Here is a 27,933-nt window from a genome sequence, read left to right on the forward strand (position 1 = left end):
TTTCTGCAACTGTCTGAAACCAACATTTAAACACACATATCAAGCCGTGATTGGTTACCTGAGTGGATGTGAAAATAAAGGCCATGATTTCATTTGTTAGACAACTACAGGACGTCTGTCACCCAGTGCAGCTCTGTCAACACTTTCAAGAAGAGACGAAAAAATGTGTTCTCCCCATATTTGAACAACACGGCATCTCCCTTCTCTATGGCCGATTTCAGACATTAATTCCAGAAAATGTCAGTTGGATCTGGACATTTCCGGGAGTTTTCTTTTCACATATAAAGAAGGCAGCAGGAGATTTTCTTGGTCAGACATTTTCATAACAACAGAAAAATGTTGGGGGCGAGGACTGGCGCCTAAAGGTAGAAATCATAGAGCCAAAATCTGTAACATCTTTCCATTGTCTTTCCAAGTTGATATCTTTGTCACAGTCACGTCTTTTACATCCTGAGATATTTGTATTCTTCCAGTTTCACATCTGTTGCGTGTTAGAAATGTCAACATGCCCACTCGTTCTCGAAATATGAAATTACTCTGACATTTTACTCGATGGCCGGCTGGAAAAAGCGAGAAGGGAGGATGTTGGGAGCAAACGACTCTGACAATGTCTGGAGTTCAGTGGATGTCTGAAAGCAGCGTATGACAGCCGGGTTTGAACCTTTGAGTCAAACACTCTGTGATATAATTTCCTTCAGCTCTCGTTAAACACTGTATTTAATAATCCAACACGTTTGTGAGACGCTTACTCCAACCATAGCATGAGAGTCCGGGGAGGGGGGGACACACGGAGGTGGTCATGCAGGGACGGAATATGAAACTGGGCTAATGATCAGAACAACGGAAAACAAACCGTTTGACATTTTCCTCGTCTTCCTTCAACAAAGACGTGAACAACAAGGGGCCAAAACGAGAAGATAATCTGGGTTAAAGGAGATTAGCTGTTAATAATACTTGTGAAAATCCACAGTGAAGTGTTCTCGTCTGAAAAAGATAAACTGACTGTAAAAGCGCAGACTTGAGAATCGTCCAGGGGCAAAACCGCTCGTCCTACAGAAAAATAACAGGCGTAAACACACATGTGAGCAGACGCACACGCAAAGTTTAAAGCCTCCGTTCCAAATCTCCATGACATTTGACGTAAGCCTTTAACTGCTCCTGCAGGGGATTTTGTCCAGGCACAGATACTTTAGGTTGTAATAAATGGATTTGTGTTGATCCATAAATCAACGGGAGGCTGACATTAGAAGTTCACAATCGACCAGCATGACATCGTGAGCTCACAAACGAGGCCAAAATGATGGAAACCATAAATGAAAGGACTGAATATGGAGCAGATGTGAGACGTCCCACACTGCAGAGTTCTCTGCACCGCGGCCGCTGCTGCTCCGTCCCCGAGTGAAACCATCGTGAAACCAAGACACAGGCCGAGAGGCCTTTTACTGCTATAAACCAAACACATAAGCAGAGGATAAAAAAACAAAAAAAACACAGAGTTTATTATATAGTTATGGAGGTTTTGGGGAAAGACAGAATCAACCTGGAGCTTGCCAACATTTCCCAGAATCCACCACAGCTCTAAGGACTCAGCTAGTTGCATATTTAGAAGTGAAGATATTACTGCAAGACTTGTGCTCTTTTCTGTTGGCAACAAAGTCCAGCTTCAAACCACATTACATTAACTCTCTCTATTGATTTTAGTCAGTGTAAACACAGACTTATTCGTAACTAGAAATACAAACTTTTGAGTGTTTGTCATGACTTGGTTGATTTAGATTTTTCATTTAAATTGTTACAGTTGTTCATATTCCTTGTGTTTACAGCCGAGGCCGTTGGTTGAAGAGTCAAAAAACACAGAGGTTCAAAGAGGTGGCTCCCATGTTAACAGGGCCTTGGGTGAGCTGCTCACCAGGTGAGACAGTGATGTATGCACCACTGATCTGGGTCAGTGTGTGTGTGTGGGTTTATGTAATGTTGTGAAATGACGACGATGGTGTTCGGGAAGATTAGCAGGTAAATGACAGCTTCATTAATCAATATGATAGATGACTATGTGAAGGTTAAAGGTTACATTAGTTACAGGTTAATGTTGAGAACCAAGTAGACTCTAAAGTATCAGAAAATGCTAAAGAATTCCTGTTTCCTGTTTGTTTGACCATCTAAAACCTAAGATATTAAGTTAACTATAGTAAAATCAAATAAAAGTAGCAAATATTCACCTTTAAGAGACTGGAACAAGTAAATTATTGTAATCTTTGCTTGCGAAATGATGAATATCACTTTTTTTTGGTGCAAACATTTGTGCAGTGTTATATCATGTCATGAGAGACTACAAGAATTTCTATACAAGAACATTTTCAAGATGCACATTCTCCATCAGTCACCACACGACTTCATCGTTTGTGATTTGGAGTCAGAACATAAGTTGCTGATAATTAAGTTCTCTGTCGATTCGAAAATGGTGAAAACTATCCATCGCGATTTCCCAACGTCGGAAGGACACCTTCAAACTCGTGTTGCGCGACCTCTAGTTGAAAAGATATTCAGTTTACAATCATCAAGAAAATGTCTAAATCTTCAAAATACATTTAGAGGAAAGAACTGAAGGACACTTTGCCATTTTAAATAAATCTAAATAGTTGCAGATTTTTCTTTCCTTGTTGATAAATTGATGAAGTGACAAGTGAATTCTTTCAGCTCCACAACAGACAGTGTTTTCCTTTAATGTTAGGGAATGAATGGGAGTTAGTACAAGGTCATTACAAGCACACAATGGACTTTGTGAGTCACATCATGTGTGTGTGTGTGTGTGTGTGTGTGTGTGTGTGTGTGTGTGTGTGTGTGTGTGTGTGTGTGTGTGTGTGTGTGTGTGTGTGTGTGTGTGTGTGTGTGTGTGTGTGTGTGTGTGTGTGTGTGTGTGTGTGTGTGTGTGTGTGTGTGTGTGTGTGTGTGTGTTTCTGTGTTTCTGTGAGAAAAAGACACTCACCAGCCCATGGAGGGAGATATCTGGCCCACACCGCCTGGAGGAAGGGAGTAGTACCCTGAGAGGTCCTGGGACTGGTGCCTGTGAACGCCTGGAGGAGACACACACACAGACACACACATACACAAGGTCAGGTAATTCGCCCCTGGCTCTGGCCCCTTGTACACTGGGCTATTAGTACAATTAGTTGTCTGGGAACTTGGTATTAAACACAAAGATGCTCTTTAAAACAGGTCACACACTCCCATTCCCATCCTGTGACAGTAAGTGTGTGTGTGTGCGTGTGTTACACAGTGTGTGTGAGCGTGGATGGGACCCTCCGCTGGGAGCTGATGTCACCGGTTGGTTTCCCTGGTTTATTTTACACAAGTGAGGGGCCGTGGTAAAATCCACATTTAACAAACACAAAGCAGACACACACACGCAAACACGCACTCACAAACAAACATTCCTCATCTCTACTTTTAGCAAAAATGTTTTCCAACAAAAGAAACACAGACAGCTCGACTTTGTGCCCTCACACAGTAAATACAGTCTCCCTCTTTGTGCCCTTCAAAGGAAGTCATTTGTCAACAGGCAGCACCTAGCACTTAGCGTGGCCCGGCTGCTAACCTGTGTTTGCAGCACAGGAATGCGGCAGATGACTGTAATTTGGCCGTGGCTCCAGGCCTGTTTCAGGACCCCGAGCCGCTATAAATCTGGACGACAGGAATGCGAGTGAGTCAATACACCTATCTCGCCTCTCCGATCCTTCCACCCCTCCCTCCGTCCCTCTGTCCCGCCACACCCTTCCTCCCCTCTCCTCTCCTCCGCCATCCCTTCTTACTGCCCTCCACCCCTTCCACTATCCAGGCGCTTTCAACTCCTCGTATTAGTCCTCATTCTCACCCCTTTTTCACCTTTGACCTCTCTTCTCCCTCCATCCTGTACGTCTCCCTCCTTCATTACAGACCTCAGATCTCTCTGTTCCTTTCAATAATTATTTTAATCTATTCCCAAAATACATTTACCCACCTAAATTACCTTTACTGTCACTCACTCATTTGTCCTCCATCTCACCTGGCTTACTTCTATTCCTTCTTTGTCTCAATTTGACAGGATGCTATGTTGTCCTGTTCACTTTTAGTCAAGAGTGACATCAATAATTTACTGGTTTTATTTACCATTTTATTACTGTGGATCGTTCAAAGAACTACACATTGAAAATAAAATTATTTTTAAATAGAAATGTATTGATTGAAATCTACTTACAACAAGAATTTAATTGTTTTCCATGCAGTTATTACAATATTTTACCTTAAACTGTGGAAAGTGGACGACACATTAAGTTAAAGGAAGTTACACATACACGTATGAAACTTATAAATGATCCAGTTGTCGGGGGAAAGCCTGGGAGAAGGGAAACAAAGCTCTTAATCGAGCCAATTTATAGATATGAAATAGTTCTGTAAGCGTAAGCTCGTTTGGAATTTGTATAGATTTTTTATTTTATTTTTGTGGTGTGTCTTCTATTTTTCTTCTTTACATGTTTTGTATTGAAATAGAAAAATGTAAATATATAAAAGTGACTTAACCAGTATTTAAAAAGTTACAACATGATCTAAGCCAAAGTTACCACAAACATGGTCATGAGGCAAACATAACCAGATGAGGTCTTCAGGGAAATATACTGCACACACGTGATGGATGCGTTTTAAAAGAGCTGAGAGGCTGAAGGGACTTTTGTTTCCTGCTGTAGCATCTTCCCGTCACAGGTTTGCATGTGACACATTAGATCACAGAGGAGTTTTCTCAGCAGCATTTATCAAAAAAAACGACAAGGCTCAATATATATAGAGAGAATTATATCATGGTAAATTCCACTCATTGTAAACACAGGGGTTAACCTCAGGCAGTGTTCAGACACAGACTCCTCATTCAGCTCCTTGAGACCAGAGTGTTGTTGCAGCAAATGAACAAACATTCAAACAGTAAAAAAATAAAATAAAAAGTAGCTAATTTTGATCAGAGACTTTTGAACCTGGTTCAACAATGTCGCAGCTCGGTGCTTTGTCATTTGGCAACGCATTAATTCATCCAATCAAACGGGTCTATAGAGCCAAGAAGTGGGCGGAGTTCTTTGTTCTCCCCATAAACAACGTTAATGTGACTCACAGTTGGATGAACATGAAACTGCGCTGGTTTAATAATCACAACCAGGGGATGAAAGACCAAGTCAGAAAATATCTTACTCTTTGATGAAAAGAAGTCAGAGTACAAGACTTTGAGGTGAATGTTAACTACAACTCCCAAGATGCAAGAAACATCCACCAACATGTTCGTATCACGGACGATGAAAGCTTCAGATTACGCGTTTGAATAAAGAAAAAAACTAAAAACAAAACAACTCTTGGCATCTTAAATCAATGAATCAATTAAACACTTATCTCATCATATCATTATGGTTTTGTTCTCATGTGGAATTCTCTATCACTCTGATTCTTTTCTGTAGCAATGGCAGCTGAGGCTTGTGGGTAATGAAGTATTTTTTGATCCATGAGCCAAACCAAGCTAACAGACAAAACATGGTTTCTCAGAAATAAATAAATCTGATAGCAGTTACATCAAAACCTATAGGATTGTTGTGAAGGGGAATTTCTCTGTTGTGGATATTGTATGAAGATTTATTTGAATGTGAATACAGAGTTAGAGAAAACATGCAACTCTATATTAGATAGACTTTGTAGAATGTAGCATTTTGCTACTTTTACAGTTTAATTTGCAAGAAGTGAAATGGAGAAAACATTTGCTGTCATGTCAACTTATCAGAGTTGTACAGTCCTGCGTCAGAGATGAAATCTAAAAAGCTGTTACATCAGCCTTTAATCTGAACTTTATCTTCTCACCAGCTTCCTGTACCATCTCATTCTACATGTAATATTTCAGTGTGTTGCCAAAGGGCTACTGGACGATGCCTTAAGGCTAATATAGTTTCTGTCTGTCAATATTTGTATAGGTTCAAACTGAGCAAATATGTTTTTATAAATGAAATCCAATAAGCTTTAACAGATTGCACTATTTAAATATTGATAATGATAAAAATAAGAATAAATAATTCATCTTAATTTCACTGCACCTTTCGAAAGATACAATATATTATAAATAAACACATGAATAATTAAAATAAAACCTATTTTGATCTATATCCATAATAGATATAGAATGTTAAGAATGATGATGAAAAAAGTGCATTAGGGACACTTCTGTTAGGAACACGGAGTTCACACATTTTAATCAAGCTGTCAATCTATGACACGTCAATGTGATGGAAACATGATTTATTTCTGTAAGTCACGTTCTTGCTGCAGCTTATTATCGTCGCTGCTGTTGGGAAACGTGAAGGGGGAAAATTAGTGGCAGTAATGGGGCAGTTTTCTTTGGAATGCCCCTTTGAAAGCGGCCGTCTAATAACAACTACAACGACTATCTCACGGTCTAAGCGACTCAAGGAAGAGAAAAACACTTCAAAGGGGAAACCGTTTGAGTCAGACCTGCACAGCGTGAGCTTGCTATCAGAACGTGTGCGAGTTAAACCGAGAGTTGAGCAGCTGAAAATAGTATTCTACACTGATAATGTATTTTGGTGGTTATAACCACTGAGAGTGAAAGCGCTGCAGCATCTGAGCCTTCAAATGAGTTGGCAGCCCGTCTGTGTGATGTACATTAAGTGGCCCAAGACCAGAAGAAACTACGTAGTGTTTTGTTACAGTAAGTACAGTAAGAGCGCTGACAGATTTCACCCAGGTACAGGAAAAGTTACCTTGTTTAAGAACAAACATCAAAAGTCAAAGAAATAGTGAAAGTAATTCTTCACAGTGTAAAGTTACCCATAATAAAAGCAATGTCTAATATGACTCTTGATTTCTGTCTTATTAGTCATCACATGTTTCTCATTTCTCTTTTTTGGTTGAGTGACTCACACTCTTCATTATTAAAAACTGTAAAAGGAAAACACAACACAAACACAAACTGTAGGCTTTGGATATATACAATACTTGTTTTGGTCTTTTCACGGGATCCAGTGACAATAACATAGAATACCAGCTATGTTATTGACCAGTTATAATGTCAAAATGTATAAAAAATAAATCAATCTTTTTAAGACATATAATATCATAATGCCATATAAGACACATGGCAGCGTGACAGTAAGCAGACATGTTTCACTTCTGCTTCTCTCGCTCTGTAGTTGATGTTTTATTGCTCGAGCCAACAGTCATATCTGAAAAACAGTCAGAGCTGTGTTGTGGTGCTCGATCAACCGGGAACAGCTCAACTTTTGAATCACATGTTGAATGTGGTGTTAAGTCTCACAATAAAAAGGGCCAAAGCGAGTGACCTGCTGGGTCGCACGTCAGAAACGTCATTAGGACATTTTCTCATATTCATTTTTTATTTTCTAAAGCACTTGGAGCTGTATTTTGTGTATGAAAGTCTCAATATGAATTAATTCTAATATAGAATTAACTAATATATATATTACCTCTTTCTCTACAACATTCCTCACCACTGTCCCGCTCTGTGCCATCACCTGATATAACTGTCATAGGCTGTGTTCTAACTAGTGTGCTACCACGAGATCGCAAAAACAGAAGTGAAAATATAAATATATATTAACAAACTCCCTGGTTACCATGGAAACTGGCGTGGTAGAATCCCTGTCATCGAGTCTCTTACTTTAAGTCTTAAAGTGAGCCGATGACGTAAAGCGGGGCTTAGGTGTGACAGAGTCTGTACCTGCAGCTGAATTTAGAAGAAAATCTGTATTTGTATACAAATACTTTATTTTCCCACTTTGCTGAATCACTATGATGCTTCTGACGAAAAGGAGTAACTGTTAAAAGAGGAAGATTTCAATGTGTCTGAGCAACATATTACTGTATATACAGATATTATAAATACCTGTATTGAAAAAGCAACCCCCCCCCTGACTTTTTTACAACTTTACTTGTATCCTTCCATCAGCAGGTACAAAACCATGTTGACCCACAGAGTTAAACCTCAGTGACGATGATCAGTTTGACAGAGGGGAAGATAGTTGTGCCAAAAATGACATCACTGATGAGGTAACCCCTACCTGTGAAGAGCCGACGAATGATGTGAGGAGTGAGGTAAGATAGCATGTGTGTGTTTGTGTGTGTGTCTGTGTGTGTAAAGTGGAAACATAGTCAGAATCCAGGTGAGCTGATGTGATAAAGGTTATGTGCAGGAGCCAGGTGTTAGCAGTGTATATATGTGTGTATGTATGTGTGTATCTGGGGGGGTTAGAAGCAGGTGGCCCAGTCTGTCATTAAGAGCTGAGTCACTTTGCCATGCACACACATACACAAACACACACACAGACACACTCAGTCTAGACAAGACAAGGAGAGTGTGTTTGTAGGAAAAGGGGGATTTCCAGACGGAGTAGGCAGGAGATTGCCTGAGGTTGGACTCTAATATCTAATCAAAGCTGAGAAAAGACTTTTGTTCGTCTCCTGTTGCTGTTTTATTTTACTCTCAACATCTCTACTCCCATTTTCTACATTTTGGAATCATCATCATCATCATCATCTTCATCATCACGTCAAAACTCTAAACTGATGACCTCATTTACTTATTTACTTAGAGAGTTTTTAATGCAGCAGCTCCTGAAGAAAACCCAGGAAGCGAAAGAGGGCAGATGAGTTTCACCTCATCATATCATGGTTTTCAGCTGTATAACACTGAGCTATCTCACACTGTTGAGTTGCTACATGCGACAATATTTATCATGCAACCAAACATCAATCCTCTGGTGATCATAAACACATTCCACAAATTCATCAATAAGCGTCCAGATGAGATATCTTTCACTAGAGCAAAAGTTCCAGACACACAGATGGACACTGTCACGGACACTGTCACCCTTCTGCAGGACAAAGATCCGGCAGCGTTTAAACGTCGGCTTGTGTTTGTTTGTGACTTCAAAACAGAGGACTGTGTGTGTTTGTGTGTGCAGTGTTCACTAAGGAGAACCTTGTGTGTGCCGCTGTGATGGCTTGTGCGATTGTCACGCTAATTGTTTCCATGTTTGTAAGTGTGTGTGTGTATATGTGTGTATATGTGTGTGTTTGTGTGCGCGTGCGGCTGGCGGTCCCTTCAGAGGAGCAGGCCACTTCAGAGCGGCCGTGGGACTGCCACAGGCTGACGGAGCCAGCGGTGCCACTTCACTCACTATGTGCATGCCTTAATGTGTGTGTGTGGGGTGGAGAGATCCACAATACAGTGTGTGTGTGTGTGTGAGTGAGTGAGTGAGTGAGTGAGTGAGTGAGTGAGTGAGTGAGTGAGTGAGTGAGTGAGTGAGTGAGTGAGTGAGAGAGAGAGAATAAGCAAAAGAAAGAGAGAGAGGATAAGAATATGAATATATTACTTTTGTTAAATTACATCTCTACTGTGTCTTTTAAAAGTAGCCAATGCTTGTAGTGGAAGTGAATGTGCATGTGTGCATATGTGTGTGTGTGTGTGTGTGTGTGTGTGTGTGTGTGTGTGTGTGTGTGTGTGTGTGTGTGTGTGTGTGTGTGTGTGTGTGTGTGTGTGTTAATGTGATATATGATGTTTCCACAGCACAAACAGATTTCAGCAACAATGCAGCATCGGCATGGAGTGAACATCATTAAAGACGGTTGTGTGTGTCTCCATATCTGTACCTACAGCACTGTCAAGTATTGTGAACATAAACCTATGTCTTTTGTGTGTGTGTGTGCAGGTGTGTGTGTGTGTGTGCTCTCACCTGTCTTCTGGCTCATGTCTGTGGGCAGGTGTGGGGGACTCGGGCTGAAGTGGTCGTTGCTGTAGGGCAGGAGGGACGACAGGGGGTGCATCCCGTGTGACTGCTGCACCACCGACACTTTGTTGGACTGTTTAAAAAAAAGACAACAAAAAAAAATATTTTTTACAACATGTACTGCTGAGCTACGAGATGCATTCAAACAAAAAAACAAGAAAGGATTTAGAAGATTCTCAATTTTTTCTTCTCTTAATTGAATCACTAAGGTTACGAAACACATGATAGACACAAACACACAAAGAAGCCAATGTCAGTCTCAGCATCTCCCCCCCCCCCCCCAAGCATATAGTTTGCCAACACAAGAATAAAAGATGGAGAGAGAGAGAGCTGGATATTTTCAACATGGTGTGGAACAAACAGAAGGGCTGCACTTTGCTCCTATTGGTTTTCAGCGAAGAAGAGGAGCAGGAGGAGGAGGAGGACCATTTGATCGATTAAGCTTTGATGATCAAGTGTGGCTGTGTTGAAGCGTGTTTGCTTTCATGTTTCTGTTTACAAAATGTGTTTCAATAAAATAAATTAATCTAGTTATTGCAAATGCTCACAGCACGCAGGCTGACCTACAACACGTCAGCTGATCAGAGGTACACTACATAAGTTTTAAACAGGCCGTGTGTGTGTGTGTGTGTGTGTGTGTGAGTGTGTGTGTGTGTGTGTGTGTGTGTGTGTGTGTGGACTGGACACTTGTTGTTTCTGTTGAAGGTGAGAAATAATATGAATGTGAATGTGTCTTTGTGAGTGGGGGGATGTGTATGGATTGATAGTGTGTGTGTGTGTGTGTGTGTGTGTGCATGTGTGTGTGTAGTATTATGCCTTTGAAAGCTTGAGATGCTGATTTCCATGTATATAAATATTTTTGGATAAAAGTTGTTGTTCAATAATTTATTTTATGTTGTGCACTGATATGGACAAACCTGTGTGTGTGTGTGCGTGTGTGTGTGTGTGTGTGTAACATCAGCACTACAGAGGGGAAGATCTGGTGCTACTTGCAGGGCCTCCTGCTGAGTTACAAAGTGAATACCTTATCACTTAAAGGCAGAGCTTCCACACACACATGCTGCACATTGACACACTCACACACTCACTCATACACACACACAAAATCACACACACACTCAACGGTGTCTTCCCTATCCATCAACATCTTTAACTCTCTCTCTCTGACCAAACATTACACGCACACGCACGCACATGCGCGCACATGCACTCACACACACACACACACACACACACACACACACACACACACACAGAGGGAGAGAGACTCTCATGTGTATGCTACACAGTCAGGCTGTGGAGCTAAGATCAAACTGCTAAACCGTTTTAATGTTGAGACACATGAAAACAAAACGCAATGCCTCTGTACCAGAGAGCCGAGGGTTGGGAGGTGTGAGGATGGGAGAGGAGGTGCAGGGGAGGAGGCAGAGTGGAGGAGGTGGTGATGGGGTTGATACCCTGAAGATGCAAAGGAATATACCAAGAATAGGACTCTGGCGGTATGGACCAAAAATCCTTTGTCTGTCCTTTTAGACTGAATGGTGCTACACCATGAAACAGCAGTGTGATGGATCTACTTGTGCTTATATAAAACCCTTGACTGTGGACACATAAACTTCCTTACTGGTTGTGGTTTTAATGACCCTGGAGCCTTCAGAGCATTTGGACTTTCCCATATTTTTTATTAGCGACTCCCTCAAATGAAAACAAAGACATATCGTGAATGAAATAAGCAGAAATAGCTGGTGTTAATATCAGCTCTCAACAGGGTCAATGACAATAAAAAAAAAACTGATTCGGAAGCTCATAGGCCCTTTTCAGACATGACCTACCGGTAAAGTCCAGAGATTTGGCTACAGAGTTGACCCGTAGTTTGTCTTTCACACAGCTGGAGTTTCTCTGCACTGACGCATTCTCAACAGCATCATATTATTCACATCCTTCATATTATCCTCTCAGCGCAATTTCTACTTTCGGAAATTTCTAAGCACTAAATTCAAAGGAACTTTAATATCTGCAAACACACAGAGTCACAGAGTTCAGCCCATAGGAAAAGGAAGTTATGTAATTTTACATTTTCACAGTAGCCAGGACATTTTGCTGGGAATTCCCACAATTGGGTAGTTAGCGCCATTAGAACGCATGTGAAAAGGCGTTACATAAAATCTGACATCGTCTGAGTCAAAACCACAGTTAAAGCAAAGAATGCTCCTGGCTTCAAACGTCAAAACCAGAGTCAACAAATATCTTAAGTAGATTTCACATCTGATCCAAGACTGAAGGAATAAACGAATGAACTGTAACTGCAACAACATCTGTGTTCGATGAGACGCACAATAAAGCAGATATGAATACTCTGCAAAGACAGAAAATACTTAAGTGTGATTCACTGCACTTTAATCACACTTGCTTAACACATTCTTTATACACTATGACACACACACCTATTCTGCACATATGGATGTAACGCGCACACACACACACCAACACGCACATCTGTGCTGGGCTGCTCGGAGCCTTCAGAAGTAGCTGTGGCTCCGTTTCACGTGCTGAGGTTGATGTAGCCATTTTGCTGTAACATTATAGCCGCAAAATCGTCCATTTATGTTTCCTCTCTTCCTCAGGGTAATTAGTCGGCCTTGAAGTGGCTTTCGCTGCGCCTTCCTTTTTTTACACACACTTGGGGAGGCTGACTGAGAGCATTCATTTAACCCATAATTATCAACCCCTCTGTATTTACCCCCCTCACCCCACCACACACACACACATTTGCACACACACAAAAACTTACAAATAATTACCCGAGCTGGAACAGACGAGTGTGTACATGCACGTGTGGGACACACACGCACTTGCAAAAGCTCAAATAACACTTACGGCATCTTTGAATTGGAAACACTTAGTTATGTTATGTTTTCAGTACAAAAGAAACCAGAGGATATGTTCAGGTGCACGCTGCTACGCGCAGACACAAACACACACACACACACACATTGAGGAAAAAGTGCTCACCCACCCTTTAATTTGAGTGGCGTTACCCACCCTCTCGCAGGCTGGCATAAATCATCAGGGAATAAGTTCGTAGTACAAATCGATAGTAAATACAGGGTTTTTAACTGTGACTGACTCAATTTTTATTTATTTATTACTTAATAGGACAATATCATACGTTAGGACTCATCAGCCAAGAGAAAACACTGGCTGTGACTCAAGGACAATACATAAGCTCTTGCTGAAGCCCGGTTTCTGCGGTGGTCCTGCCTCTGCCACATATCTGTAGTCACAGTTGAGTCTTAACGGAAATCTGGATTTACCATAGACGAACATCACACTGAAGGAAGGTCTTCTTAAGGGCAAGCGGGCAGGCAGCTAATAGTGCGGTGAGTAGCACTGCAAACAGCTAATGCAGCAACAGAGCAAAACATTGAGTTAGAGATCTCTGTTATTGTGAAAACATTTATCTATTAAAATATGGCTACTAGATAATACGTCTAGATAATTGATAGGAAACATTGCTTTGACCTGGCGAGATAGGGCATCAGCCTTGGCGAAGGTACGCGCTCCACTGAGTGACATTCTAGTTCCTTAAGTTACCGTTGTGCTTCCAATGATGCAGCTTCCAAGGCAAGAAACGTGTGTATCCTCCACTAGATTCTTTGCCTGTTGTTTTCATTATTTCACTTGAGCCCCTTTCGTCAAACCTCGTATGTGCAGCTGTATTTCCAGATCACTGCACATACATTAATCATGTAAGCAGCAATTCACATGAAGAAGCCCACTGTCAAACGCCAACTGCAGCAGCTGAATAATAAACCGCCTGTTTGTTGATTACATCAAAGATATAATTACTTCAAAGATGCGATTACTTAAAAAATTCCAATTAGAAAAACACCTTTTTAAGTGCGTCAGGAAATGTTGAATGTGGCCCTCAGTGTCTCTGTAGTCTCATTTCACTTGAAAGGCCTTTGATTTATCAGCATATTGTTGCAGCCTTTTATCTCCACTCTATTTGAACAGAAATCTGCTGCTGAATAAAAGAGTTAATGGGATCCCAGACATCACTTGTTTGTAACGATGCCCTCCACCTTGACCCTGACACACACACACACACACACACACGTACTCGTATGTTTGCATGTCACATACACACGCGTGCAAAGAAACGCGACTGCATGCTTGTGAGTGCACACACACACACACACCTTCATTTAGAAGACCTTATGCTGATAAGACAACTCTAATGTATTCTTTAGTTTTCAGATGACACACTAAGTAGATCCATCTCTTTTCATATTTGAAGCGGAAATTAAAGCGCCCTCTCTTTTGTCACCCCCCCCCCCCTCTGAGTGCTTTTGAGTCTAATGTCTTTAATCTCAGATGTCACGGAGTTGGAGGATAAAAAAACAAAAACACAACCATCGCACTCTTTCTTTCAGTCGTCCTTGCCCTGGTGTGGCCGGGGGAAAAAAATCTCCAGACAGTTTCTGCAAATTAATGGTGCGTTCATTCACCTTGGCTCTCTGCGATCGTTTAAGTGTCTGCAATCAAACTGCTTTTGCAGGAAAGAGCCTTTTTCACAAAGAGATGAGAGCGTCACAGCATCATGTTTAGTCATCAAATGAATCGAGACAGCGGCGTCCTTCAAAGACAAAAGCAATCAACAATTTATAAAGTGTTGCAGTTGCTGAATCAAAAGATATCTATAAATGAACTATTACAACAAATGTGCCATTTGAGCAATAAGAAAGTAAAGTTTTTCCACCATTCTTCTCCATACTTTCTTTGACACTTTTAGGTTTTCGAGGACTCTAAGGTGAATATGAATGCAACATTCAAATAGTGTAAATTAAGGATATTTATAAGAAAGGCTTTTCACGTGTTTTTATATATCTATCAATATATATATGAATATTATCCTGAATGCATCGACAAACTGTTTACTGCCAACACATAATGTTCATGTGGAGAGGTTTTTAGGGTTAGTGGTTGGGTTCAGGCAACTCAAAGCTCATTGGTTAAGTTTATGAGAAGATTGTGGTCTTGGTGAAATATATAAAAATCAATGCTCACTTGAAGTACAAAAGATGGCACATTCTATATATGTTTAATGTATAAACTACAAAACTGTGTCTTTCACCAACTGTTTCAGTGGCCTGAATAAAAACATCCCCCACATCTCCTGTGTCAACATCTTGTGCTTTGTACATGTACACTTGTGTTCAGTACATGCACAACTGCTGCACCCTCTCCTCTGCACCCCACCCGAAGCATCAGGTTGACCTGCGTTGACCGTCATGACCCCCTGCTACCCATCCCACCGCAGCACTCGAGTCTCGAGCAGCGAGTAGGTCTCCCAATCTGGAAGTCATTGCCTTCTCCAGCGTCAGGAGCCCGAAATGAGAGCCTCTTAGTTGGAGGTTTGGGCAACATCAAAGCCCCGACAACCATAACAACGCAGCTATGTTTAAAAAAGGGCCAAACACCCACCCCCCACCACCCCCAACAGGTCCGCCCACTCCCCAATTACCAACATGCACGCACACATACACACGACTGCAGATATGCCTGCGTCAACGCATGTATGCAAGGACACGCCCAGTGTCGTGCATGCAAACACACACACACAAGCACATACATACAAATACACACTCTGGCATCCACTGCTGCCACACACCACTGGAACATCTGGGCCGTGGCCACAATGAATCAGTAACCACTGGTTTTAGCGAACAGAGAGAAATGCTCGGTGCACGTATGTATTACTACTATAAAGCAATGCAATATATACAGAGAACAATGAGTCCAGCTTTTTTACTCGACGTTGCATTGGTGTGAACATGTCTGGCCCGGACAACTTCCTGCTGCATTGTTCATATGTGAAAGGCAAAGTCAGGAGAATGTCCTGACCCAATTGTCCAGACATCTTCTGGAGTTCCTGTCTGAAAACGGCTGGAGAGAAGAGATGAAGAGGAAATGGAAGGAGATTCACTTTCACAATTAATCTGACATTACAGCTCAGGCTCAATGTGGCGACAAAACATCCGAGCTCTTTATGAAAGACGGCTTTCTGCTGCAGCTGGCTCCAGGGGCAATGAATATGACTGGATGCAAAATCAAATCCAACAAGGGCGCAGGCATTTAGAAATGAGTTATCACTCTCATAATGAGTGGACAGAGACAGACAAGCTGGCAACTTTCTCTTCTCGGCTGCGGTTGTCGGTTTCACTCTGCAGTAATGACCTCTAATGATTGGTCCTAAAGAGAGCTAATTAATGGTGTACTTGTTTATATCTATCAGATCTTCCACGATTAACAACTTGTTTGTGACATTTTTGGGCAATCATTTGCAACAAAAATAATGACACGAGGAGTCGGGAGGAAATGAGGCAACCACAGATGACATAAATCCTCTCTGAGACACACTTCCTCCAGGGTTTGGTTTATTCAAACAATAGATACTACGAGGACTTCAGGCCACATCCATATTTGTCTCGTCTTGTCTTGTGGGAGCCAGTTAGCAGAAGCCCAAAAAAGCTAGCGGCTTGATAACAGCATTGTCAAAAAGGCACAGAGGGCTCGCCACGACAGAAGGAAGGCGTCTGTGTCTGCATTTATTCTCAGACAAGCCGGAAGGGATTGTTTTCAGTGTGAAATGTCATACTTCCACAACTGTGTTTATCTGACCTGATTTATCTGTGGGCGGGGATGAAAGTTTTTCCCAATCACCATGAAGAAAAAAATATAATTAAATAAATAAAAGTGACCTTTTGGTGAATCTCCTCCTACCCACTGTACTGTATGAGGGAAGGAAACTCCAGGCCTCAGAGCTTTTCTTCTTCTCAAAGACCTCTGATGTGATTGTGATCCTATCAGTAGGTGATGTGGTCCCGTCTCCTGCTGAGATGACTGAGAGTGTCTACCGTTCACTCATTGTGAAACCTTTCCTGTACGGCTGCCGCTGACGGCTTTCACTAACCAGCTCAGCAGACACACCAGACCATGTGCCCAAATGGGAAATGCCACCGCACACTTAAAAAAAAACCCCTGCAGTGACACGTTTCCTGTGAGACAGTTTCTATTTATCAGACAAATATGGCCGAATACCACACGAAAGAAAATCACATAGTCATCGTGTAAGTGTCATTTTTATTAAGATATATACACTGATAACTTAACCCCAGATGAAGAAAGATATTATTAGGGGACGATGTGATGAGCTCTTATCATCTGATCGGTGATGAGTTATCGCAGTTCATCTTAACCATATTATTTGTACGTGAGAACCAAAAGTCCTTTAAAAAGATACAACTCACCAACAACGCATTCAAAAGCTGTACAATGCATTTAAAGGCCAAGATCTATTTCCAATATAAAGCAATTAATTAAGATTTTAATAAATTTTATCAAGGATCAAAGTTCAAAGTAAATCTCAAAATCTGCAAATCAGTCTGCATTTCCCTTAGTTACTATTGTGTTTCCTATGAAGCAGTTTCCAAGGCAAGAAAAACCCCGGGCACTGAGTGGAGTGCAAACCTCCGCCAAGGCCAACAGTCCCCTTATACATTTTTTTGGAAATCTGAACCAAATATTCACACACTCATAAATATCAGGCCCATAAAAAATCTTGGATTTTTTTCATCAAGATCCATAAATTACTCAATGAGAAATCAACGGGAACAAAAGCCTAAAAGCTACAGGACATTTGAAAACAACCACTTTTGAAAGGTTTGACGATCGATCTTATGATTAAAAAACAAAACTATTCTGTGTGTTTGTGGCGATCAGGGCGTTGTCGAGGTGGTCGTACACGGCTGCTTCTACGTGTGAGCCAACTGTCGCCGAGTCAATTTTTAAGGGGGAAGCAGACAGCTCAATCAGCTTACATGCTCTGTGCCCCCCCCCCCCGGGGCCAGCGCTTCACCTCACGCGCACGGTGCTTTCTGTCTGATCTGCTGCTTTGATGTTTGTATCAAAATAATCTCATCCCTGGGTGTTTGTGTTATGGGAGCATTAAAGGCCATGCAAAAGAAATACCTGGGGGGCAAGGTGCCATGAATGGCCTTAACATTTCCAAATTCAAATAGGAATATTTTCTCTATACACCCTTTTTTATATATTTGCACACACAAGTTCTATGGGGCTATGAGAAATTTGAAGGAGTTTGGTTTTTGGAAAGGGAGTTTTTTTGGCATTTAAGTTTATAATTTACAATCATTCTTTGAAGAACTAACTGGTAAGACAAGCCAAAAATACCAATTAAAACAATCACAAACTGTAATTAGTGTATCTCTCCGCTCACGTCTCGCACGTCTGATTCTTTCCTTGTTGCATAATTTCTTAAAGTGAAAATCCCGTTTTTAAACATGTCCCCTTTGTGCCTTATATATGATAAAATACATTTTGAATGATATAAGAGAAAAGTCCACGTCATGATAGAGAGTTTCCACCTTAACACTGCAGTAAACAAATAGCAAAAAATACATTTAAACAGCAAGAGCTTGTGAAGTCAAAAACCTAATCAATCAATCTTTTAGGATTTCAGTTTAACAAATAGTTTGTTTTACCTTTTTATTTATTTGACCAACACAACAAAGGAGAAGGAAGAAGAGAAGGAGAGGAAAGAAGGAGCAAAGAGAGCAGAAAGACAGAAAACTGACAGACAGATTGTTTGGAAGAGACGAATCATCAGACAAGATCAGGGACGAAGCAGAGCCCCGAGGCCGCTGACCAATCAGCTCATTCCTTTCATATTGTCTCAGAGAGATCAAGAAGTCTGACTCAGCAGCGTTTAAAGAACCATCTTTCACCAAAATTACACTTGCTGAGAACCAGCTATTTGTCAGCACTAATCTCTGTCCACTCAGACGTCCTAATACATGGTGATACGATTTTTCATCCTGGGGGAGGACAGCAGCAAAGGCCCAAAGTGACGACCTTTGACTCTACAAGACTGAAAGTTGACCACAACTACTGTGGCTGAGGTTTTCGGGTTTAAATACTACAAAGACAATTTTCTTAAAACCACTTAACCGTTAAATCTAATCTATTTTTCAGTTAAGTTAAAAACTTCAAAAGTCATTCAGAATTCTTCTTCCTGGTATTTACCTTTTATACAGAAAAGGTTAGAAACTTAATTTTTTCCCTAAACGAATGAAAAGTATTTCAAGATTCAAGGTCTGTGCTGAACAGAGAGTAGCCTCAGCTGAGACCTTTAACATGAACAATTGATTTATGAATATAATACTGAAATTAAAATGTTGCTCTTAGTGTTCAACTGTCAAGGCTGCGTCACTTTTGTTTTGTATGGATTTTCCTTTGAATAAAGCAAGCATGAATTTGAATAGCTAAGAGGATGGGGATCACTACAGAGGTGAGTGAAAGAATGACAAATGGAAAGAATGACTGAAGTAGGAGATGCATCTGACAGTTACAAGTCTAAACTTATATTAATGAAGATAAAAACTGTGAAAGTCAGAAATAGTGACATTTAAAACACTCACACAACATCTGAAATGACAATAAAGGGCTACAAAGTTAATCTTGAATCATAATTCTTGGATGAATCAATGTAAGGATAGTGTGATGGATGGATGGAAAGATAGATAGATGGATGGAGAAGTGCTCCGTCGTCTTTCATGTTATAATTTATTCTGTCTGATTAATTCCTTTTACCCCGGCAGTTGGAGTGATTCCTCTGGATGCGCGGTGTGCCCCACCTCCCAGCAGCCCCAGCTCTCTCCTTCTCTCTCGCTTACTCCTTTCTCCTCTCTACCTCTCTCGGCCCACCTGCTGGGCCGGTCCTCTCTCTGCATGCCATGCAGCAGTGAGGGGAAACAGAGCAGGCATGCTGTAACCATGGCAACCATAGCACCGCTTCAGCCGCAGGCCGCAAATAGTCCTGGTTGTTGATCTAAGATCTGTCGCTGCATTTGTACGGACAGTACACAAACAATGAAAATAGTCAGTTCAACCATTTTTCACTAAATGCGAGGATTAAGCTTGTCTAAAAAAAATAACAGTTCTTTAAACCCACCGTCCAACATTACTCAACAAAAACATTAATCTGCAAATATTTTAATAAAGTTTATCAAGCAAAAATGTCCAAAACTGGACTGTCCAAGAATTTTGCTGCTTATTTTAAACTAATTTCCCTTTAAAGTTAATCGTTATATCTGGCTTTTAGGACAGAAAAAGATGTCTGATGATGTTATCTTTTGGCGATAACCTCACATCATAATCGGAAGGGAAGAATTTAATATGCTGTAATAGAAATAATATTAGTACTAAAGGTGATCATCTATAGCCATGGTGCCCTGTACCTAAACAGGTTCTAGTGTAGTTCTAGTTTAAACTATGTCCATCAATCTTACACTGTGTTTACTCAACCAAAATAAACCGATTTGACAGTTAACCCCAAAGAATTTAGAAGGACGACACTTTACTGCCTCTGAAATGTGTGCAGTCGTGTGTATAAACGCCTTTAAGAAAAATAAAATAAATGTTACAAGACTCCTTTCACCAGAAATGAAAGGCTTCAGCCAGAGGACCTCAGATGGACTTGAAAACTATACTCTGGAGTTTGGTCCAAACACCTGGAAAAACAACTTTGGTTTTCCTCTCAACTCTCATTTATCGTTATAGGTTGTTGTTACCACAAGTGGTTTGGCTCAGTCTCAAGGGAAATATAATGCTTTTTTGTGCGATGAATAAACGCCTGCAGTCAGTTACTGTTACACAGCTGCAGCGTCGTCCTTGAGCGAAACGCAGAAACCTTGAAGTCAAAAAAACACCTCCTTTTATAAAACTGTATTCTTGAATAATTGATTTCACTATGTCGTCCAAAAAATTGCAATGCACGGACAGATAAAAAAAATTTTCGGAGATTTTGTACAATTTGTAAAAAAAGCAGGTTTATTTTCTAAGAGAAAATGTATTGTTTCAGAGTTTCAAAGAAGGTTGGCTTTGACTCGCGCTCACAAATTTGATCACATAATATCCTCCCTATTCTATCGACCCTGCCCTATCCTGGTGTGTTTTCAATCAAAACAAAGCAGAAAGGCCATAAACACGATTTTAATCTGTCGATACTGGGATAATCTCTGTGAATTGAGTCCAAGCCATGATGGTGAAACATATTCCTTTCTTCCCCTCGCTCTGTCTGTGTACGATGCTGTGAGATGCACTTCATGTGTTTGGCAAACATCCTCGCTGTAGCTTGACTGGCTTGAATTATAGATAGGAGACGCGAGCCACCCGCGGCTTGTTTGTTTGTACAAGACTTTGAGTAAGCAGAGCAAACGCAGGAGGATCGAGAGAGATGAAATGGGATGGAGAGTGCGAAGGGAGATAGAGGGGAGGATGAATGAAAAAAAGGGAGAGGAAGAATAAGATGGAAAGAGAAGAGAAGAAAGAGGCTGCAAAGGAGACAGAAAGCAGAGAAACTGAGGCAGAGACAGATTAAGGAAGACGTGGAAAGATAGAAAGAATAACACAACAAAGAAGGGAGGAGAAGCGAATCCCAAGACAGTTTGTTGAGGACTTCAGGAGCAAGGTTGGAGGTTTGAATCCCAAACCCAAAACAAACGAGGAAGAAGAAAATGTTGAGAAAAAATATAAATAAAACTGAATCAAGACACGTTGCGAATGCCATCATGGTGGCGCAAAACTGTCCATAATTGTTTGTTAGCGAGCGCTGCCTTACATCATTGACCACCCGTCCTTGTGCTGCACCTCCGCAGCGGTTCTCCTGAATCCAAAGGGGGGAACCCTCCTCTGCCCGTCCAGATCACATTACACAGGGCTCAGGGCTCTGATGTGGCTTTAGATAGAGAGAGCGTACAAACCCCGGCCCACAACCACATGGACCGGCTCAGCGCAGGCCTCGTCCTGTGGTCTCCTCGCAACGACAGAATATTTCTGAATGCCTTGTACATTCCCAAACTATATTCAACCCCCTCTCCAACATGCTGCTCTCATTCAGGATTGCGATGTATAATGGTGGCTGTGACAAGTTGCGTCGAAGGGATTGTTGGACAGAGGTTTCTGGTTTGTTCTCGTAGGAGTCAGGGGGAACCGAGGATAACTAATCAATGTCAGAGTGGAGGGTGGTGAGCAGATTAAATTTTGTTCCCTCAAGGCGGCCATAAAGTTATTGGTACAGACCAACAGTCATCATCTTTCAGACTGTTAGCTAACTCGAGTAGTAAACAAACTGGAGGAAAAAATAAGTTGTGGTTATAACATTAAAGACAACTCCATTGAATAAGACTGAAGAAAGCTATAACTATATTATTTGGAAAGTCTGAAGACTATAAGAGCTGTAGTAGTAAAAGTGAAATTACATAAATCAGAAGTATTTAGCAGAAATACTCAAACCAGCCTAACGTGTATCAACAATAATATCAAAGTCACTGAGATCACGTTTTTCACAATTCAGATATTTGGCGGTGAACATGAATTGAAGTGATACAACTTCTGATTAATTTCATGGTTGACAAAACGGTTGATAATTTTCTCAATTAATCGATTAAGATCTTGGTTTGCAAATTATGGGAAAAAATTATGAAAAATGTCTCTTACTATTTTCTTTGTTAATCCAAGCTGATGGGCTGTTCGAAAACTTAGGTTCACTTGCTGCCTTAAAAACACGAGTTAATAATACTTAACAGGTAAATGGTATGAATTTAGTTACTTATCTTAACACAAGTTGTTTAAATTTAGAGTCTCAACTTATCTTTTAATCTCATTAATTAAAACACTTAACTTTGTGAGTTGAAACAAAGCTTATCTCAAAATTTACTTTACTCATGTTTTTAAAGCTGCAATTAAACTTTTCAATTTTAACCAACTTGATAATTGTTACACAACAATGCATTGTGTTAGTAGACTCAAAACTGTCTACTTTTCAATAGAAACATTCTGTACTAGGAACATGCAGTTGTGGGCTCAGTTACAGTTTGGTGTGCGTTATTCAGACTCCTCCTATCACTGGAGGAGTGGTCATGTTGTTGAACAGACATGTACTCGATGCCTTTTAACGGATCAAACACTGAATTTGTGAAACAGATAAAACAGGATTAAGAAAGCAGAGGGGCACTGGATCGGAGTGAAAACTGAAAACTTCAAAAGAAAACAGTAGAGACAGAGATTTGAGAAGAAGAGATGAGGGGGAGATCATTGATGTACAGATGCACAGGTAGAAACAGAGCTGCATGAATATTTGAAAAGGTGGATGAATAACATATAAATATTTACACAAATGAAGTCTTACTAATGGATGAATAAAAGGAAAAGAGTGTTCGCTGATTACAAAAGGAGCCTCGGCACACAAACACACACCACCCCATTACAACATCATCATCCCTCACCTTTTCATCCATCTCCTTTCCACCCATCAATTAAATCCCTTTCCATTGGCAAGGCCTTGTACTTTATTAGCATCCTGCCTTCCCTCTGTGTCTCTGAGCGAGTTTCTCTTTAATCTTCAGGATATGTTCCTATTGATGGACCTATCGATTTGATGTTGCGCCAGCTGCTTTTATCTCCAGGAACTCAAAGGGGTGTTGGAGAGAAGAGAGTCGCTCCCCACCAGGGTTAACCTTGCAAGTTCTGTGTTGTGTTTTTACAACACAGAACCTGCGCTGGACCGAGACCTCTTGACGGCCCGAAACAATTTTAGAAATGTGTAGAGAATCTGCCACTGTGATAATGAAAAAGTAACGGATGAGGTGAATGTACGCAATTCGGTGCAGTTAATCCAGTATATCCAGTGCTTTGTGACTTCGAGCTTAAAAGTTTGAAAATCAATTCAGACTCATTTCATATACAATTAAAAGCAGTTTTACTGTTTATTTTTAGTGCCTGACCCATAAGAGTATTTTTGAGCCAGTGAGGTTATTAATATCAGGGGGTAAAATATTCCTGAGACCTATACTGGCTGATGTATATAGTTTTTTTAAATGTCAATGATTCTAAATATCTCCTTACCAAACACAATTGATAAAAATAAATACATATATCGATATGCCTTTATCTGCTGTATTATTATCCGACTAACATATTGATAATGTTACAAAGGTGTAAAATACACACAGACTGAACACAACACAAATTTGCCTCAGGAAGTTAATAATGCTGTCAATGATGCTATTTAACCATTGTTATCTCACATTCAGTTATTTGTGGACCTGTGTGATGCTGGTGAGAGACATTGTGAAACAGACAAGTTGCAGCACTATGTTTAGCGTCATGCTAACACCAGGAAAAACTATTTTAGGTTGTTGTACATTTCAAAAGAGCATGGATAAAGAAATTACATCTTATAGCATTTGTCCAGTTGAATGTAATGTAAACAGAAAGACTGCAAGAAGAAACAGAAAAGTCTTGGCTCTCGTTTGGGGGCAGTAAACCGAGGATTTCGACATGGCACGAGTCCACTGGAGTCATCTGTGTACTTTGGGCGAGTGAAGCGAGGGCGCTACCATCCAGCTGACCACATGTGGAGCTCGTCCAAAACCTTGCGAGGGCTAGCGCTGGTGTGTTCCACCACAGAGCTGCATGCACGGGCCCAGGGGGGGGGGCCTCAGTGTGCAGCAGCATCAGAGAGACCGCCCGTCACCACTCGCCATCTCTGGGGCACAGTGTTCTTTCTGACATACTGTGCATGTGTACGCATGTATGTGGACGTATTTATGCGAGAGAGTGTGTGTGTGTCCATTTACTTCTTTTCATCTGTTTAGGAGTGTGTGCATGATCTAAAACAAAATTCTGTGTGTTTTTGTGTGTGTGTGTACGAGGGTCCCCTAGAGAGCGTGGCAGGCCTGTGGTTTACGGAGCGCCTGCCAAGCCACTCGGTTGTTGAACAGAGGGGGTTGATATTCTGCTATCGATCATCTAAACTAATAACATGGTGAGTTGCCCGCAGTGTGTAATTATCACCCCAAAATAAAGTGGCCCGCTCTGCTCAGGGCCCTCTGCTTTCAAATCAGCTTTTGTCAACTGCTCACTCCCTCACTCTTCTCTTCTTTCTGGGCTCCTGGTATAGAGGAGTTCCCTTTGTGCACCTCATAGTTTAAAGGTCTAGGTTAGGTTTTCAAGTGCGTTTTTAATCAGTGCCTTAGGTCTTAATGGGTTTAAGACCAACAGTAATGAAAAAAATGTAAAGCAACAATCCTGTTAAAGTATATTTGGTTGAGGGAAGATTTTAGAAGTCTGTAAATTGAATATTTTACCTTTTCACCATTTTCTGATCATTTAAAGACCGATTTACCAATTGAAAATAATCTGCAGTTTAATTGAAAATCAAAATAATCATTAGTTGCAGCCCCACACTAATTCATGTTTAGTATAATGTATTAAAAAACTTTCAGTAGTCTGCGTTCTGAAATTTACAGAAATTAATTGAAGCCCGTAGCTGCGCCTTGAACGACAGAAAATTAAAAAAGACGTTGTCTGTTTTCAAACTTTTCAGCAAAAAGGAACTGTTCCACTTCCACTTTATTCTCGTCAGTCATTTTTCCATAACTTGTTTTCGTGCCCTCATCCCTGCATTCCTCTGCACATCCCTCCGTCACTGTTATCCGTCCCTCCAGTCTATAAAAACGTCTGATGTTTGCATTTGTGGTCGGCTGAATTGTTTAGTCGTGATTTGTAATGTAAATATGTGGCTGCGTATGAATTCACCGCTCCCTCTGGACGCCCCCTGAACACACACAAACACAATCACAATCACACACACACACACACACACACACACACACACACACACACACACACACACACACACACACACACACACACACACACACACACACACACACACACACACACACACACACACACACACACACACACACACACACACACACACACACACACACACACACACACACACACACACACACACACTGAATTGCATATTCAGAGAACAACCGGCAGCTGCCTGGCTCAGCTCCGTTACTCTTACTAAGCCATAATTGTTCCCGGGCCTCTATGCATCTCAGTTCTGTTCCGCCCGAGCCAAGCGGCTAACCATCAGCAGCCCTTATGGCTTGATTCACCCCCCCCAGGTCCAACTGCCCTACGATGGAGTTGATAGTCTCCACACGGCACAGACAACACTAGAAAACAAGAGATGCATGTTCCTATTTTACATAGTTTAATTATTTATGGAACAGGGAGCTTTCAGGTGACGTAACCGAGGCCTTTCTCTGCCATATCGAAGGTGTTTGGGTGTTTTCCGCTTCTTTATTCCACACCAACAGCTACTTACATTTCTTTATATACAACTTTACTAGTTTCACTGTAACGTTGCGAGCAGTCATGTCGTCCATCTTAAGATACAATCTATGAGTTTCTCACAGTAACACTCATTGGTGGTTTCATTTTGTAAACGTTAATTCATGACCTTGGAATCAACAGCCAGCAATACAATCTCACCTCAAGGTCCTATTAGTAGTGATGAAGATCATATGACGTGATCTTCATCAGTTGACGAAGTTTGCCCATCCATGTTGGCTGAAATTTTGTTGATCATGAGATGAGGATGAGGATCATGTGATGTGATCAAAAGGTGCAGAACATCAATGGCTAGATGGAATTTTGTTGATCTACATATCTGTAACTCGCTCCCATTTGAGATGATTAGCGAAGGTTCAGAGTTTTCTGAAAGTAAAAAGCTTTATTTGCTAAGGCCGTTCCGCGGCTGGTGTTTTCATTGGAGACAAACTACCTTGTTTGGATGCAGGAAGCTGGAACTTGCTCTCTAGAGTAGATGTCTCACTCTCTGTCTGTATTTATTTGTTTCTTAGTCTAAAAGTTTTCTCCTATCGCTCTCTCCCCTCCGTCCTTCGCTCCCTCACTCGTTTAATCTCCGTCCAAAAGAAACATCATGTGAAACCCAAAAACCAAGAAGCTCGACTGAGGCCAAACCAGAGATCGCTGCTTCCATCCTGGACTCCTTCCCTCCTTTTCCTCCCTCTAGCTACTGCGTGTAGTGCAGCTGTAAAGCACGAACATGCTTTCAACCCCATTACTTCACTGATCAAACTCTGCGATTTTTCCGTGACTAGTAAATGACCGAGCATCTCATCCACTGCCAGCACGTTAAAACCAAACTGATGTTGCGCAACACGGTTTCTAATGCTACAAGACTTCTGCCTCACTCTGCTGCTCATCTGTACTTTCATGCAAGACACGATGACTCGTCGATGAATGTGCTAATAGGAGATAATTTTCTCCACATTCTTACCCTGGTTGATAAGCGATGCATCCACAAGAAGCTGAGACATATCTTTAAAATAAAATGTCAATCATTTTTGACGATAGCCTAAAACATTGCAGGTATAAAAAACCATGATCAGTCATGCTTTGACTTGATGTTCCCAAAATCAACCGACTAGATCTCCGCAAACTCAATAATCTTGGTGTCATAATAAAGGAAACACTTGTGAGATATATGCAAGTGTAAAAATCTGTATGTCCTGGATCAGAGTAAATGGAGTTGGAACACAGCATAAATTTTATATGATTCAAGTAGGAATTAACGCAATGATTTTATGTTTGTCTCTTGCTGTTATGAATGATTTTCCATTGCAGACAGTAACTTCTCCTTATTTAAAGAAGCGAAAGGAAAAAAAGAGGAGATGCAGTTGAGCGAGTGAACGTTTGAAATTTTCCACCAGCAACACAAAAGCATCGCACAGGGAGGAGAAGTGTTTGTGTGTGTGTGTGTGTGTGTGTGTGTGTGTGTGTGTGTGTGTGTGTGTGTGTGTGTGTGTGTGTGTGTGTTTGTGTGTGTGTGTGTGTGTGTGTGTGTGTGTGCGTGTGTTTGTCGTTCAGGTGACAATAAGACTTGAGGCCTTTATTTTCCATGGTAAACCACAACAGGCTTAACCTCGTCTAACTGTACGCAACCAACACACACACATACACACACACACACAATGCACTTCCACAAAGAGAGAGGGAGCTGCACTTCAGAGAACACCCTCAGTACATTTTGTATAGCAAATAAACAATTTAAGTCTTGCTCTTTTCACTGAGCTTCAAATAACATTTAAATACACTCTTCAGCTCAACTGACGTTAGTAAAAGTCTTTCTGTCATG

At 41.0% G+C, this 27,933-nt stretch overlaps 1 protein-coding gene across 10 annotated transcripts in view; it reads right to left on the reverse strand.

The window, feature by feature from the left end:
- Positions 1-27,933, reverse strand: part of tcf7 (transcription factor 7) — a 61,034-nt gene that overhangs the window by 12,335 nt on the left and 20,766 nt on the right. For all 10 annotated transcript variants that reach the window (XM_034606579.1, XM_034606581.1, XM_034606584.1 and 7 more), the window contains exons 4-5: positions 9,774-9,900; positions 2,987-3,074 (exon numbers count right to left, since the gene is read on the reverse strand). In XM_034606579.1, coding sequence (XP_034462470.1) covers positions 2,987-3,074; positions 9,774-9,900 — 215 coding nt within the window. The remainder of the gene's footprint in view (positions 1-2,986; positions 3,075-9,773; positions 9,901-27,933) is intronic.

This window comes from Hippoglossus hippoglossus, chromosome 14, assembly GCF_009819705.1.
Source record: "Hippoglossus hippoglossus isolate fHipHip1 chromosome 14, fHipHip1.pri, whole genome shotgun sequence".
In the NCBI taxonomy this organism is placed as follows: Eukaryota; Metazoa; Chordata; class Actinopteri; order Pleuronectiformes; family Pleuronectidae; genus Hippoglossus; species Hippoglossus hippoglossus.